Source organism: Brassica rapa, chromosome A05, assembly GCF_000309985.2.
Source record: "Brassica rapa cultivar Chiifu-401-42 chromosome A05, CAAS_Brap_v3.01, whole genome shotgun sequence".
Lineage (NCBI taxonomy): Eukaryota > Viridiplantae > Streptophyta > Magnoliopsida > Brassicales > Brassicaceae > Brassica > Brassica rapa.
Window position 1 is genome coordinate 18,568,522 of NC_024799.2, and position 17,096 is coordinate 18,585,617.

The 17,096-nt window shown below is 35.4% G+C and overlaps 3 protein-coding genes across 3 annotated transcripts; all 3 read right to left on the bottom strand.

The window, feature by feature from the left end:
- Positions 1-497: 497 nt before the first annotated feature.
- LOC103869037 lies at positions 498-4,671 on the bottom strand. Its single transcript, XM_009147080.3, has 3 exons — positions 3,559-4,671; positions 1,793-2,100; positions 498-1,108 (listed from the first exon to the last, which is right to left on the bottom strand). Exons 1-3 carry the CDS (start codon positions 4,422-4,424, stop codon positions 753-755), a joined length of 1,530 nt encoding a protein of 509 aa, XP_009145328.1. The 5' UTR covers positions 4,425-4,671; the 3' UTR covers positions 498-752.
- Positions 4,672-7,067: 2,396 nt separating this feature from the next.
- On the bottom strand, positions 7,068-9,184 carry LOC103869038 (imidazoleglycerol-phosphate dehydratase 1, chloroplastic; the record flags this gene model as incomplete). Its single annotated transcript, XM_009147081.3, has 8 exons — positions 7,068-7,347; positions 7,538-7,647; positions 7,763-7,825; positions 7,911-7,985; positions 8,063-8,155; positions 8,264-8,368; positions 8,531-8,652; positions 8,767-9,184. Coding segments are annotated over 8 exons (1,014 nt in total), but the record flags the coding sequence as incomplete, so codon positions are not given.
- Positions 9,185-12,447: 3,263 nt separating this feature from the next.
- LOC103869039 (serine/threonine-protein kinase WNK2) lies at positions 12,448-15,326 on the bottom strand. Its single transcript, XM_009147082.3, has 7 exons — positions 15,007-15,326; positions 14,889-14,926; positions 14,510-14,737; positions 14,195-14,415; positions 13,944-14,101; positions 13,344-13,710; positions 12,448-13,270 (listed from the first exon to the last, which is right to left on the bottom strand). Exons 1-7 carry the CDS (start codon positions 15,079-15,081, stop codon positions 12,549-12,551), a joined length of 1,809 nt encoding a protein of 602 aa, XP_009145330.1. The 5' UTR covers positions 15,082-15,326; the 3' UTR covers positions 12,448-12,548.
- Positions 15,327-17,096: the final 1,770 nt, after the last annotated feature.

Sequence of the window (17,096 nt, forward strand, 5' to 3'; positions counted from 1 at the left end):
AAAATAATTAACCCCTTTTATACCTAACTTGTCAATTAATCAGAGACATAAATAAAGTGAAAAGGAGAATCAAGATTCATATACATATTTTGGTGGCTAAAGCAAAGCACCCCCAGAGGATACAATGCTTCTTCTTATCTGCTTTTTATTTTCATCTCAATTGATAAAGTTTTAAACACAAAGAAGCTATTATTACCTAGCTAGGCACCACAACAACTGCTGTCGCCAATCTTAGGTACCAATTTAAAAAGCAGGACAACACCAACACAATGTCATATATATATATCAAATACATATACAAAATGCACCAAGACACCATTGTTTGGTTCAACAATCACATCTCTTTATTTCTCCATTTTAGCAGAGAAAAGGTACGCAACCATCATAGTCTACGAATATGTATAGGTGTTAGATTTTATTGGCTGACTAAAGCCAAACGAACAAGATGACAACCAAAAGGGGAAGAAAGAATAATATAAAAAATTAACACGGACATGAAAACTCAAAAGCATCAAACACTATATCACAATTTACTTCCAAGGATGTTGTAAAACAGAAGCTCGTATAATATATCAGCCCACACCCATATTAGTCTATATGCAATGTGATCACTGAATCAAAGGATCAAGAAAACCAAGAAATTTTATTCAATTATATAAAAAAAAAACTAAAACTTTGCTCATGACTAAAACATACAGATTCAATAGGCAATAAATACCCTGAAATTAAAGTGTACCTTCAGAAAGAGACATTCACTTTGACCCTGCGAGTTCTCTTAGGCTCTCAATTGTGGTCTTCTTCTTTGTCTCCATATCGACTTTGTCCAAGTCTTTTACGGTCGCCAGATACCCATAAAGGACCCTCCTTTTCTCACCTGTCTTACCATCAACCTCCATAAGACTAGGGTTGTTCTCATCATCTTTGCTTGGAGTGAATGGTTGTAACCCGGCCCAACTTTTGCGCCCACGGTTCATTTTCTCAAAGTATTCGGCAATTCTCAAAGCTTCCCTGAGCCCTGAATCATCTCCCGCAAATTTAAAGAGGGTAATTCCTAGATGACCGTCTCTTCCATACAGTGCCCTTGATTTCCCAACGTTGAATTTTAGTTCTGTAAATACAGATAGACATCAAAACCAAGGCAGTAAAAATGTACCATCGATAAGACCAATAACTAGATACTGCCATACTGGTTTGTGCACACCAAACCTTATTCATTAGCCTATTCACATTGCACATTATGGAACCTCGTGTGAAACAGCGTCAGTTCCAAAACTAGATGCTGACATTTCCTAGGGAAAATAGTGACGTCAAAGTTCTGTTTAAAAAGCTTATATACTTCTTAGACCACAATTTACTAGATTCTGATATGAGAAGGTAGTGAAAGAAATAACAGACCAGAGATTGACATTATTCTACTGCAAGCAATAACAGATTCCAATTCAAAAGGGATCCGAGGAAGGAGAATGAATGTTAAGATGATAATAAACTACGGTTAGTTGCAAGACTTTCTACTTAAGAACACCTATTGGGGCATCCTTTAGTGTTAGCAAAAACAAAGAGAGGGATTTGGACCCTGAACTTTCTTCTGAAAGATCAAGGAAATGATTTTTGGTGGCACAGATCTGAGATGACAATCAGATATGCCAAATCATTAAGATTAACGGGATTCATCTATAAGTCCAATTGATGGAGATAACCTACTCTACGTAAAATGAAGGAGACCAAAAGCGAAGAGGATCCTAAGGTGCAGATTAACCAACGCAAGATTCATAAACATTGCCGCATGTTGTACCTCTAATTCTGTCATCCATTCTTTTGCTTCCAAGACCTTCCATACGCCCATCTTTACCCTTCCCTGTACTAGTATTGTGAACAATAATGTGAGGTGGCCATAGAATCAGCTCGTCTTGATTGATTGCTACCATTTCCGCAGGTAGATTCTGGTAAGCCTTCGAGTTATCAGGGGGCTTTGAAAAATTCCATCCCATCAATACACATAGAGCTTTGTGTAGGCCTAAGTGATGCACACGTGAGCTAGCATCATCGCAATAGTACGTGTGCATTACCAAACCATGTGTATCCTGGACGTCTTTAGGACACCTGTGTTTAAGCAGAAGTCGAATTGGAAACACTCATTCAGATTCACCAAAAAAAGTTCTGCATACAATAGTCTGAGAATTTAAACTCAGGAAAATCAGAATCACCAAAACTATTGAAAATACACATCTGATTAAATGTGTAAAACAACATCCACAAATCAGTTTATGTAATACGAAAATGTGTATTGAATAAGCCAATGATAAACCTAAGCTATAGAATAGGGTTATAAGTGATGCAAGGAAAACACATAACATACATAAACCACACATAAACCTCTGGAGTACCATCATAACATAGCTGAAGGGTTGGAAAATCAAAGATAACTATAAAAGGCTTTAGAGAAATTCATCGTAAGCTTTTACATCCAAAGAAGCTTATTCTGTGACATTTGATGATCACTGACACTAATTGGAACGGCCATCTAAGCGACCATGCATTCAACATACCAAATTAGTTGACAAACTCCATCTAGTTATCAAGCTGGAACAAATTTAGATGGAGGTGCCTATAGTTACAATATCTACATTACCTAAAAAGTTAAGAATACGAAGTCGGACAGCTTAACATGCTGGATTGATAAATCACGAACAGCAGTAAGGGAGAGTAAGCACATTCTTTACTGATAATAGAAAGCTGATTTACGGGGTCACTATCAATAAGAGCTTCATATTATTTGATACCCTATGTGAAATATAAATAATCCTGAGAAAAATAATAACTAATGCGGGTGCCTATAAAAACCAGTTAACATCGACATATCAGCACCCTGATTTTAAACAGCTGCAAGAAAACTACCATTATACTGGATCAAGTATAAAAAATAAGCCTACAAAAAGGCAAGGACTAATAACTTGAGCCGATAGATACCCAGAGACAACTAATATGATGTAGAACAAAGATTAAATTTTAAACAAATGAGATACAAAAGAGCAGTCCAAGGAGTATTAGGTACGAAGGAGATAACAACTAAGTTAAATAACACCTAATATCAAAGTAAAATAGCTCAACTGAATTATCTAAGAGGCAATTCAATAGATAGAAAACCCAAAGCATCGTACTATATGAGTAATCAATATAAGTATATGCAAGTTACCGCTGCGGCTTTAGAGCAAACATTTCATTAACTACATTAGCAAACAAGGAACAAGATAAACGAGAAGCAGACAACGTTAAGCTACTCAGGAATGCTACAGATTTAGCTAACATCACAACCACTAAACCATGTCAAGATAGGAACAATATTAAGAAAAAGTTACCATACTAATCAAACAAAAGTAACAAATGTGTTCAAGGTACTTTAGCGTTCTCTCTTACTTTTGTTCATACTCATAGATCCATCTACGACACAACTGACCAATTAAAGAAACCATAAAGAACAAGGCAATAAGGGTCTCCAGCAAAAGCAAACTGCACCTAAGCAAAGAAGAAACACAAGAAACAGATTGAAACTCATCAAACCTGCCGCAGACGAGACACTGAAGCCGCCCTTTCCTCCCGTTCTCCAAGTAGTTCTTCTTCTCCAACGGGTCCTCATAAATCCGCTTAACCAAATCCAAAAACGCTTTCTTTAACGCAACCTGACCTCCACTCTCATTCCTGCTTGATCCTACCCGCATGTGCTTAGCGGCTCTAGCATCTTCCCCAGCATCCCTCCTACTGGTACCAGCCATAAGCGAGGGATCATCAGGATTCGCATACTGCATAAACTGCTGCCTTTGTCTCAGCAATTCACCTCTATCAATCTCTTCCTCGCCTGGATGTTTCCGTTTCAGCGACCCTCCTTCGGGGCGATCATAAAACTGCATCTGATCTCTAAACTCCTCCGGAGGGAATCTACCGCCCATAAATCTATTAGCCGCCGGATCAGGGAGACGGGGCTTGGGAGGGAAATCACGGTAATTAGGAGGAAGGGCGAAGTATGATCGGACGCTTCCGTCATTGAGGACGATGGTGCGACGCTCGAGCATATGGAACCCGTAAGTCGGCGCAGGAGGAGCACCAAGCGCCGCCGACGGATCTGGGAAAGCGAATTGCGCCGCGGGTAGAGCAGAACGCGATGATGATGAAGAGGGTGTTGGATTGGGGTGGTTAGGACGGGATTGGCTCGGGATCGGAGCTAGGTTAGAAGAAGGTTTCTTATCGGCGATTTTCTGGCCACCCGTCGTCTGCTTGTTGTTGTTGGTGGTGGTTGTGTTAGTCTTACTGCTACCACCATCGTTGTTGTTTGAGCCCCAACGAGATTTACGGTGATGGGAAGAAGAAGCTGCGGCGGAGGTTGTTGGAGGCTTTTGAGGCGTTGACTTGTCGTTATTGCCTCCGACCATCCTCAATTGCTGTGAAGACGAGGAGGTTTTTCGATCTTCGTGATCGTGATTCTACCTTGAGCAATTCTCGCTGAGGTTAGCTTCAATCTGATCTTCTATGGAAAGAAGAAACGTGACGCGAGGATTTTAAATTAGGGTTGGGGTTTTCCGTGAATTTAGACGGTGAATGAAGCGGAGAGAGATGGAAACATTTTTTTGCGCTGGTAGCGGTTAGAGCTGGGCATATATTTTTTTGCCCCTTTTAGATATATGTAAAAGTTCGAATCAAAATAAATAGCAAAAATCAGAAATTCCCTATGATAAACATTAAAAAGTTTTAGTCATAAATATAGATTTTAAAAATAAAAAAGATTAAAATAGACTTAAATATAATATCAAAAGAAAAAAGAAGTAAATATAAATTTATACCTTTAAGATTAATTAATTTAGATATTAGAATTTAAAGTTAAGAAGTGGGATTTATGGTTTAAGATTTATGGTTTAGAATTTAGGGTTTAGAACTGAGGAGAGAAATTTTAGAATAGGATTTTGAATTTTAAAAGTTAAAATAAATAAATAAAAAATGTTATTTTGACCATTTTAGTTTTTAGAATCTATTTTTGTGACAAAAAACTTTTAAAAAATCTATTTGAAAGAATTTCTCAAATGTAATTACCATATCAAACAAAAAAAATCACAAATATTAATTTTTAAAATACGGAATATCAGATCAGATCCATATATTCATAGATATATAATTTTGTTTTGGAACAACATAGATAGATAATTATTATTCAATTTTTTTTCTGTTTTGCATTACAATTATGTTAAAGATGTTAGTTTGTTTGTATGATATTATTATTTTTATTTTAAATTCATATTATGAAAATTTATTTATTTAATTTAAATGTTATTTATATATAATTAACGGATTGGTAGCTATCCATAGATAAGTGATCATAGATTTAGAGATACAATCTTTTTGATATTTTACTAAATGATCTTGATGCTCTCAGATACAAATATTGTCAAATTATATGTATCAAAGCCTATGTCTATTTTACAAACATAGACATCTTCTAACTCAAATAAACATTTTTATTAGATGACAAATAATTTAGAACTCATAATCATACATTTAACAAATTAGTATATCTATTTTTAATTAATTTTAAAAAATAAAAGTGCGGATCAAAAATTCAAGTATTCATTTAAAACAGAACAGAATATGGATAGTATAAATTTTTCACGCTCCTAGCCCAGGCTTAACGGTTACCGACAAAACTCAAAACGTTGTAATCTTTTATATACTAAAGCACAAGTCACCCAACCAATTATAATATTATATCATGCCACATCATTTAAAAACAAAAACAGAATTGTTTAAATACAAAATGAATAAAAAAAAACAAAACCTTGCACATTATGTACGTTTAGATATTTACAGGAAAAAATCAAATATATTTCATGTCTATCCCGCCACTCGCCACGATCACCAGTCACCACACCTCCATGATCACCACTAACCACCAATCTCCTGATAGCTACTACAATTTTTGCATTTATAGTTGTTCCATGTTACAATACGACTGCCTTTCAATAGAAAACACTTTTTTCTCTAAAAACAATTTTTAAATTTCTATTCTACAAACCTCCATCATGCATCCTGATATCTCAGAAGAAGCCATTGTTGTTAAACTTCAAAAGATGTGTAAAGAGTAAATAAATTTAACAGTCTAACGAAAAGACCACCAAAATCGAAATCCAGGTATAAGTATTGTATTTCACTAACTTTTTATCATCAAGAAAGTATGGTATTTTGTATTGTTTCTTTCAGACTGATATTTTTTTTATTTGTTATGGCACCAAAAATAAAATAAAGTCATGATGATAACATCTATAAGTTTAGTTTACAAAAAAAAAAAAGCATCTATAAGTTCATTATTTTGTGTTTTATGTTGAAAGGTTACTTTAATAACAAGTATGTAATTCTTTGTTTATTTACCAAATTAATATATTTTTAAATTATGTATAAGTAGAGTAACTAGAATCAGCTTCCTTAGTGAGCTCTAATAAAATTGAAGTTATACGAAATTTTTACACCCCAAACAGAGTTGAAGTCAAATGGGTTTTCCATACTTATATTATGAATTTCTGCACAAGAGCTCAAATGAATTCCAGGTAGATTGTGTATTTATAAAATAAGAAGATAATCTGTGGAAAGTCGAGTTTTTGTTTTCTTTATTTTTTTCGTGCATATGTAATTACACACTAACAATGCATGAGTCAGTTCCTGTATATTTGATCATAATGTTCACGAGCATTAAATCTCTAAGTGTTTAAGAGAGCCATTATAAAAAAGTTACACAAAACTTGCAACCAAGTAATATATTTTAAAAAAAAACTGAATTTGAGCAAAACATTATTATCACTTTGTCCGTCCAAAAAAAGAGAATAGTATTATTGTTCTAATAGAACGTCAAGTATATGATGTCTACAAATATCGCAATACGTAAAAGAAAACAATATTGGAATACGTTGAGTATCACCAAATTTACCATTCACTAAACTATTTTAATTAAGTTACAAAAAAAAAAAAAACATACTATTTTAACATAATAATTTTATTATTTTATTTTCCCGTACGCAGTACGGGGGTACACCTAGTTTCAAGATATTTTCCTAGCAAATTGGTCGGTTCTTTGAAGTTGCAGTAAGTTTATGAGTTCGATACAGAAATGGTAAGAGATTTTTCAGAATGTAGAGATACAAAACACTCTTTGATCGACAGATTAATTATAGAGATTTGAAGCCATCTGATAGAGTGAGTGATCTTCACCCAATTTACTTTCTAACTCATGATGAACTCGATAATAAAGAGTGAATCTGGGAGTTCTCCTTCTGATTGCTCAGCTCTCAGGACCGTGACAATACTCCTTTTGAACTGCATATTCCCAAAAGCAAATCAATCACATTCAAACACGTTTTCTAACAGTAACCTCTCCTCAAGACAAAAAAATATCCTCAGGATCACAAAGAGTATATGCTTATACGACGTAATGAGTCTTGCATAGTCTATGATATTTATCCTATCTAAGCTTGTGTAATAGAATGTAATGGAGGATAAGTCAAACCTTGGAATGGTCCCACCACGGCGAGGATCATTCTCCGTTGCTTGTCGTAGAGCCCTGGCAAAGGCCTTAAAGGTGGCCTCTATTATGTGATGAGAGTTTTCACCAGCAAGCTGTTGTAACAAAAACTTCCAATTATACATTGTCTTGAAAAAGGTTGTCAAAGCAGATTACAGAAGAAAATTTCATGAAATCGTTTGCCATTGGAAAAAATTGGAAACACAGTACCTGACGGATGTGAAGTGTCATACCGGAAGTATTCACCAAAGACTGGAAAAAGTGCTCCACCAACTACAAATAGAAAGGTTTACAAAATTTATAACTAAACATCAAACAAACCGCGAAAGAAATAACTAAAATAGAAAGATTGAAGAACCTGAGTGTCATAGTTTCCAACTCTCTGGGTTGGAATCTCCAAGTTGTAACCAAGATATGGTCTACCAGACAAGTCCTGCAAAGAGGTTTTTGTTTCATTATAAGCACTAATGGACAGAACAAACACAGATGTGCAACCGAAAAGTTTCATACCAGGGAAACATGTATAAGCGCTTCATCTAGAGGAGCTGTGAAGTCACCAAACCGATTAATCCCTTTACGCTCACCAAGTGCCTTTAACAAAGCCTACAGAAAAAGAAAAGAAAAAAAGAACAAAGACGCAGAGATTTCATTACAGCACACATCACAACCATTGCTCTCGCAGGTTCTAATGATGAAGTGTCAGTAACTTACAGTTCCAATGGCAAGAGCTATATCTTCGTTAGAGTGATGGTCATCGATGTGAACATCACCAGTAGCTCTTACGTGCACATCAAACAAGCCATGTGAAGCAAGTTGCTAACCAAAGAAAGTGAAAAGACAAACATTACTCAACATTATTCTAATAGTGAATCAGACATGATCCTTTCATTGAAACTGTCGGGCTAAGCTCTCTTCCAAGGGGAGATTCAAATCATTACAGAACACAATAGATGCAAGGAAGAAAGACAAAACACTTACATCTAACATATGGTCAAGGAAAGGGATTCCAGTGGAACTATCAGCAACTCCAGTGCCATCCAAGTTTATCTTCACTGACACATTAGTCTCCTTTGTCACTCTCTTCACTTCTCCTATTCGAGCTGATAGCTTAAAAAGATGATTTAGAGTGAAACAAAAAACAAAAAAACTTGATGATACCATCAAGAGGAGAATCAATGATGAAATGAGATTCCATGTCAAGTCTCAAAGCTGACCTGATTCGATTAGGGAAGAAGAAGGAGTAGCCTGAGAGAGGTTATTGCTTGGTGAAGAAGCGCAGGAGATAGATTGGAGAGGCTGAGATTGGGATTCCATCCTTAAAAATCGGGGAAGCGAAGAAGAAGCGATCGATGCTTTTCCAGGAGGAGAAAGCGTAAACCCGACGAGGTTAGGTCGCACAAGCTGGGCGGAGGATTGACTAAACATGGCGGACGCAGACGACAGCGGAAATAACAAGAGAGACAGAGAGAGCAAGACGACCACTCTGTATTGTATACCTTTCTTGTTCGAATCCCCCAAACGACGACGCTTCAGCTCTCCATGAGCCAATTCAGATATTAATGGACCGAACCGGTACACTGAAATCAGATAACTCGCTACCGGTAAAGTAGGTAAGTGGGCATTACCGATAAATCATAATTTAATTCTCTATTTATTTGTAATCAGCAGTTCAACTACCTTTTTTGCAGAATAATTTATCAAATTATAACTGACTGCGTAAATTTAATGATTAAAAAATCAATTGCTAAATAATCAAAATGAAAATTAGTTTTTTTTTAAGAGAAATTTCTTAAGATATATTTTTTTTAAGTTTTTGCCACAAAATAGCTCTGAAAGAAAAAAATGACCAAAATAAGTTTTATTAAAGGATAAAAATGATTTTACCCTAGAGTTAACTAATCTAGACTTAGGGTTTAGAGTTAAGAGATGGGGTTTTGGGATATGATTTCAAATTTTAAAAAATAAAAAAAAAATATTAAAATTTCAAAATAAAAGAGGGCTATTTTGATCATTTTTTCTCGAGGACTATTTTTGTAACAAAAACTTAAAAATGACTATTCGAGAGAATTGTCTCTTTTTAATGGTAGACATATTAAATCAGTATTGCATTGTCAATCGTAACTAGAGCCAAAAAATAAAATATGTACAAATAATAGATAAATATTAACTGCAAGTTTTTTTTTTGTAAAAAAGCTTTCAAATTAAAATACTAAAAACACATACAATTTGAAATAACCATCAAATTTGAGAAGATATGAAGAGACAATCCCTTTTACCCTTTTTTCTTACCGTTTTACATTCCATATCTTGAAATTTTTAGAGTAATTTTAATTTTTTTTCCGTAGAATCATTCATATACCATATTTCATCATTTTGTTCATTTCAATCAATTTGAGTGACATGAAAGCTGCCATGTGCAGGAGAGTATAGAGAGATCAAAAAATTATCCGTTGAAACCAAGTTGGCCTCGAGAACAATAACAAAGGATGTAATTTCTTCCATAATAATAGTTTTAGTTGGAGCAGTAGTCTGCTAATGGTGATAAATTGAAAAGAGAGCCGGAGCCCTTGGCTATATATACCTTAGAGTAAATGAGGTTATTTACTGGAATAGAGAGATCTTTCAGCTCAACACTCAGTTGTGATTGCAAATGTTCAATACCACTTTTTAAGTAGGTTTTAAAGTCTGTTCAGCAAGTTTATCTTGTGCTTCTTTAGTTGAGACCAAAATCGACTCCGAATTTTCAGCTTGTAACACCAATTGATTTGATGAAACAGTAGACTGAGCTAGTACATTTTCCATTTCACCATGAGGTTCATCAGCGGATAATCCTCATGCGTGGGATTCCCACATTTAATTGGACAGTTAGAAATAGAAATATTTTCTCTTATTGTTCCAAATGTCCTCATCTGCCGCAAACACTTAAAATCCATGTATACTCAACATCCACCAAGAAAATGTCACATTGTTTGTCATCTAAGGCAATTTGCTTTAGAAAAGATTTGTCAAGTTATACTTCAACCAACAACTTTGCTTCTCCCAAACAAGTCGGATCAAGTCAAGGTTTATGTATTTGCATAGACTCAACAGGTCCGAACGCTACATGCTGAGACCCAATCATGATTAGCAACTATCCGGAATATTTTTTAGATTTACTCACACTGAAATTGTTGATACTTCAAGGATTTTGAATGAGTTAACTGATTTTCAAGGCGAAACAGATTACAAACAGTCATCAACATGCCATACACCTCTTTGAATTACTGAGTTGAATCATGAGGTATATGAAACATGTAAGAGGAGTCACTCAACTTCATCATATTCCATAGTTTTTACCCTACAACTTATTCACCAGATCATGGATTAAATCCCCAGGAGGAAGAGAGTAACAATGAAAGTGTCCAATGATATATTCCTTTTTATTCTCTGGTCCAGTGGTCCTAATCGAAGAACCTGAGAAGAAATTGTTATCTGAGGTGTTCTATCAAGTAAAAAAAAATTGGTTTGGCCGCCCCATAGAGGTTTTTGGTAGCAGGGTCCATTCTGGCTGCCCATGAAAATCTGAATGTTTCATCCTCTTTAAGCTCAGCGACCGGAATCTTCTGAACCGGCGTACAATGAAACTCTCTTACAACACTTGGGTAGTCTTTTTCCTTCTGGTTTAGTCCAAGTGCATTAGTCAGTGTTGGCCAGAAAGAGTCAAAGAGATTGTTAAGATACTGAAGATCGAAACCACTTGGTGTTGCATGCGTTGGAAGAGTTGTAGGTGGTATAAGAACAAGTGGTTTAGCCAGACTCCAATCAAAGGAATAAAAGTAGCTATTGGAGAATCAATTGGCATCTCTGGAGAAGTAGTAGTTAGCGGAGGGAGGTCAATAGATTGAAGTGACATCGAGTGTAGAAGTGTACCTATCATCTTCGTTTTCCAGTTGGCTAATGATCTCTCAAGAGGTGACATTACCTCCGACCGCCTCTAGTACTAGTTAAACAATAGAATCGCTTTCCTCCATTTTGTTTCCATTGTTTGGGTTTCACTTGAATCCTTGGTCGATAAAATCTATTTGATATTCTATATCTTCATTGACATCGCTCAATGTCGGACATGTAGACGACAGCTCTGAATCGGCTATAGTTTCTTCATGCGAGATCATACTTATCGATTTTTTTTGCAATGGAGACTCCATTGACCAGCGAGACTTAGATGGCCAACGAAGTTCTGGAGTGTTTGTGGGATGAGTAGACATCGAGGAAAAGGAGTTATTGCTTGAAAGATGACGATTATGTTTTCTAATGGTGGTTTTAGATCCATGACAGAGAGCAAGAGGAGGAGGAAGCTTATTGAGATGGAATCCTTGAAAGGAGGTGAGACCGGATCTGGTGCTCGTACTGAACGACATGCAAGAGCGACATGATAAAAACAAAACATAAACGATCTTTTTAGAGTGGAAAAAAGGAAGTTTATTTTTTATTTTTTAATACTTATTCTTCAGAAGACTTTTTTTAATATTAATTGCAAGTTAAAGAATTAAATGTTCATTTTCTATTACAAATCCATGAAATAATAAAAACTTCTAACTTTATTGGGACAACATAATTTCAGTTTTCTTTTTAACTACTCCAGTGTAAACGGTCCAGGCCAAACTCTTAGGCCAAACCAGAGTTTGAAACCAAAAGATTTAAAATGTGAGACAGTAATGTATTTGAACCCTTAGAGCATGATTATCGCGGTCTTCAAAACCGGTTTCTGTGTTTTTCTAATGTGTGGGCCCCATTTAAAAAAAAAACGGTCCCCAAAGTCGCGAATTAAGTATCACTCTTGGACCAGTTTTTTTACTGTTTACGGGTTTCACCGACACGTGGCGGTCCATAATTTTTTTTTTTTTAGAACAAAAAAAAAATCAAAAAAAAATTAAGGATCCCATAAACGGTTTTACCGTTAATCATGCTCTTAAGCCATTTGGTTAGATGTTCTCATTTAATTAGACTTTATACAATCTCATATATCAACGGCGTCGACGGGAAGCGAGATCGCCCTGTAAAGAAGAGGCTGTGATGCTGACTCCGTCGGTTTCTCACAACATACCCGTTGATGATCAAGCTGAATCTTATGCCTTGCCTTAAGCCATCTCAACTCTCTCCTTATCTCATTCTCCGACCACCACTCACCTCTCACCTTCTTCCTCCTACTCAAACTCAAACTCAAACTCACCGACGTACCCTGCTCTTCTTCTCCTTCATCAGAACGTGAATCTCTCAGTCCCCAAATATCCGCGTAGTGAATCCTGTTATTATTATTATTACTTTCTCCAGACACAACAACAACAACATCACCACCATCTCCGTGCTGTTCTTCTCCTTCCACTTGGTAACTTATCTCCTCGAACCTACCGTGTACCGAAGAACAGCTTCTCTCATCAAATTGATGATGATGGTTGTGAGGTTTCTCCCCTGAGAGTTCACTGTTTGATGATACTGTCTCTTGTATATACCCATTCGTAGCACAGTTCCCACAGAATCCTCCATTTTTTTCACCTTCTGTAACGTTGTGATCATCAGTCTTCCAGTCAGGAACCAAAGCAGCAATCTCCGCATCGATCATCTCCGCGATTTTCACAACGTCTTGATTCGTTATGTCGAGTTCAGACACCATCTCTTCTGCTACACTCCACGCTGTGTCTATAGCCGTCTCAAACGGGAAGTATATGTTCCTTATACGTCCTGTAACACATTAGGTTCTATTATCTTATAAGCATCGTAAAGATTGAAACTTTGTGTGTGATCTTAATAATACCTTCTGCATCAGAGATTCTGAATCTCAAGAAGATCCCATCATTACCGTTTCTCTTCCCTTTGATCGAAATGTCTACATGGTCAGAGTCTTCCTCATCGTCTTGAGCGAAAAGATTGATCTCACATATCTGTGGCTCAAGCTGATCAGGAGGATCTATGAGAGGTTGTCTAAGGAACACACCAGGTTCATCATAACCGTTGTAGTAATCAGTAGGTCTCAGATCAAATCCATTAACATCTTCTTGTAAGAAAGGGTCTTGCAAAAGCTCCAAAGCAGTAAGCCTAGACGTCACGGTGGCTAAACATTTCTCAACGAAGGCACGAACCTCAGGATCCTTCACTAAGTAGAAAGCTTCAGGCTTCTTCCCCTGAAGTAATGAAGAATGTTAAACCAAGACATGACAACATATAAGGATCTGAGATTTTGAGGGCTATAAACATTTTTTAATAACTTTAATTAAAAAAAATCAAATAATTTTGGATCTATCTCTATTTTAAAAAAAATTAAAATTTATTTGGGGCCAATGCTAATAATTCACTGGGCTGTGCCCAAATCCGGTCTAGGCATAACATAAAAAGTTTGATGTTTAAGATTATTTACCGAGGTAACTTTCTTGTAGATTTGTGCAGGGTGAGTGCATTCACTGTAAGGGTAATCGAAAGTGACCATCTCTAATACACACATTCCAAAAGCATATACATCAACCAGCTCATTGTACTCCTCATCATACACTTCTGGTGCCATAAACTCAGGGGTTCCTTAAAACACACACACAAACATAAGTAGGTAGGTCCAGTTATGTTTCAAAGACATTATTAAAAAGCCAATAAAGGTGAAGTTTTCGAAAGTACCAACGCAGCGAACAGCATGTGATTTACAAAGAATGGCAGCGAGTCCAAGGTCACCAATCTTGACTTCTCCCTGGTTTCCATTGATGAAGATGTTATCACATTTGAGATCTCTATGGATGATTGGAGGAGAGCGGCTATGGAGATAGAGAAGCCCTTTTAGAATCTGCTTACACCATTGCTTCACTGCTTTAATGTTGACTCTTCTATGTCTCAACCTATACCTATAATATCACAAAGACATAAAAAAGACTTAAAACTTTGAAGAACCCATTTCAGATTAATGATAAATAGATAACAAAGACACAAGTTGATTACTGTCTGAGAGTGCCGGAGGTGAAGAGTTCAGTGACAAAGTTGATTGATAAATTGTCAGTATCAACCCAAGAAGTGTAGAATCTCATGATGTTCTGATGATTCAAGGTCTTGAGCAGATGAATCTCTCTAAAGAATTTCTCTAACTCCTCAGGATTCCTAGTGAAATTTCGAAGCTTGACTTGGTTCCATGCCACTTCTATCCCTTCGTACTCATCAAAAGCTCTGTATCTGCATAGAAGAATAAATTTTTGGATTGTATTAAATTAATAATTAATTAAATAATAAATAAAGTTTGTGACGTTACGAGAGAACGTTCCCGACCAAACAAAAAAAAAGGTTGTTCTAAAGAAAGACAAAGAGAGAAGATGAATGCGATTACACTGTCTTGGAAGCTCCCTTGCCAAGTACTTCCTCGTACTGTCCAAAACCAAAAAAAAAAAAAAAAAATCAAATCGATTATAACGAAGTATGAACTATTAAGTTCAGAAGAATCATACTCTTCCATATCTTCCTGAAGGATCAACTTCAATAAACTCAGAGCAATCTTCAACGAAGCTTTCTTCACCATTCATGGCTCCTTCTTTTTGAGCGAGAGATGTTGGAGTTTTTGGAGATGATAAAAGAAGAAAAAAATAATTTTTTTATAAAAAAAGAGAGAATATGAGGAAACAAGTGGTTTTTTCTTTAGATGCCCACCTAGTAGTGACACAGCCGAGAGACAGCCAGTTAGGCTTCTCACCCAATCACCTTTTCACAATACCACGCGTCCGTTTACGTTTTAGTAAACCGAGTGGGTTTCTTCGGTTTAACCAACCAATAAGTACCAAATTGTACTATCGTAGAATTATTTGAAAACTGCATTCAGCTAACATTAGTACGAGCTATGCAAAATTCGTCATTTCAATTAGAATATTCGGCAAATTTTGATTTTTCGGTCAGCTAATTTAAGGAAGAAACATAAAATTGAGACTTGTTTGGTTGACAATGGGGAACATTATTCTTTTTTTTTTCTTTTGAGCAAGGGGAAGATTATTCAACTTGAGAGGTGTAGAAGAATCTAAACAGAGGTCTTAAGACCAAATATAAATAATAATAAATACGCTTTGCGTTTCTGCAAAAGGTTGATTGGTTTGGTAAGATAAATTCCAAAAACCGGTACGGAATTCGATAACCGGAAGGAATTGACCAAAAACTAATGAAGTCGTTGGTTTATCGACACTTGTGTGTAAAAGCTAAAAGGATTTTTGTCGTATAGTAGAGCAGTTAATGTCACGGATCGAGAGAAAGCACATGGGACTGAGTCACGGCGACACATAGAAGTGTGTCCTTTTTTGGTGATGGTGTTTAAGATAGTAAGACACATATGGACCAATCATAACCCACTTTTTGTATTAATTACTATCTTTTGTTCACATTCACGTAATATTTTACGTGAAAATTCATCTTTTTCTCTTTGTGTTAATTCAGTTTACAAAAGATGAAAGATATAAACGAATACGAACTAATAAAATATACATGCTTTAGAAAGATATAAATATTGTTTCGTAAAAGAATTGAAAAGGAAAAATAAGTTGTGTAAATATTAAAGTTTGAAGTTCAAAAAATATATATTAAAGTTTGTAATCATCAGTTTTGTGAAACCAGATGGATTGAAAAGCTTATCAGAATATATGAATTATTAGTGTAGCTTGTCGATTGTCGATTGTTCTAACTTTTAATATGTGGTAGTCTATATTGATTGTTGAATTATCTTTTTTTTTTTGTGTTAATACCAAAGTAACCAAGATTAGGTATGGCTACTTTCTAGCGGGGAAATACATGTGCTACCAATTCCACGAGTCCTCTATACTGCATTTTCATCCTTTAGTATAGCTAGAGCCTAGAACGTTAAGTTTCGCATAGATTTGTTCATTGTTTTCTGCTAAGTGATCAGCTGGACTTTAATCTCTTATTGAACAAATGGATTAAAAGAAATTTTCAGCTACCTAAATTAATCTACATAGGACACAGATTGTGTAAATGACGATTTTACCATTAATGATAATGATGGCTTAATCTTAGCCATTAGATCTTATATATGTATTTTAATCTTGGCAATCAAATTCACATTTATGTCTCCTTCTTTCTCCTTCTCTTTCTTTATCTCAACCACGTGAACAACTTACAGGCTCACATCTTCTTATTACATTCTCTCATTCAACTGAGTATAACTAGTATAACTCGTACAACTAAACATGTTAAGAAATTATATAATTGGTATAAATGATATATAAATATTATAATTTATATATAATAGCTACTAGACACAACTAATAAATCATGTTTTACATATATAACAAACAAGTAAAATATCATAATTAGTATATGATGACAAAATTTCATCATTTTTATTTAAGATATTCAAACTGTTGTTAAATTACTACATTATACTCTTAATTTTACATTATATACTTTATACATTAAAGGTTTGTTAAATATATTAGCCATATTATTCTGATAAACAAACATCGAACATATTTTTACAAACCTATGATGTAAAATATTGGTACATCCCCTAAAACTAGACATATGCGAGTATTACTGGTAA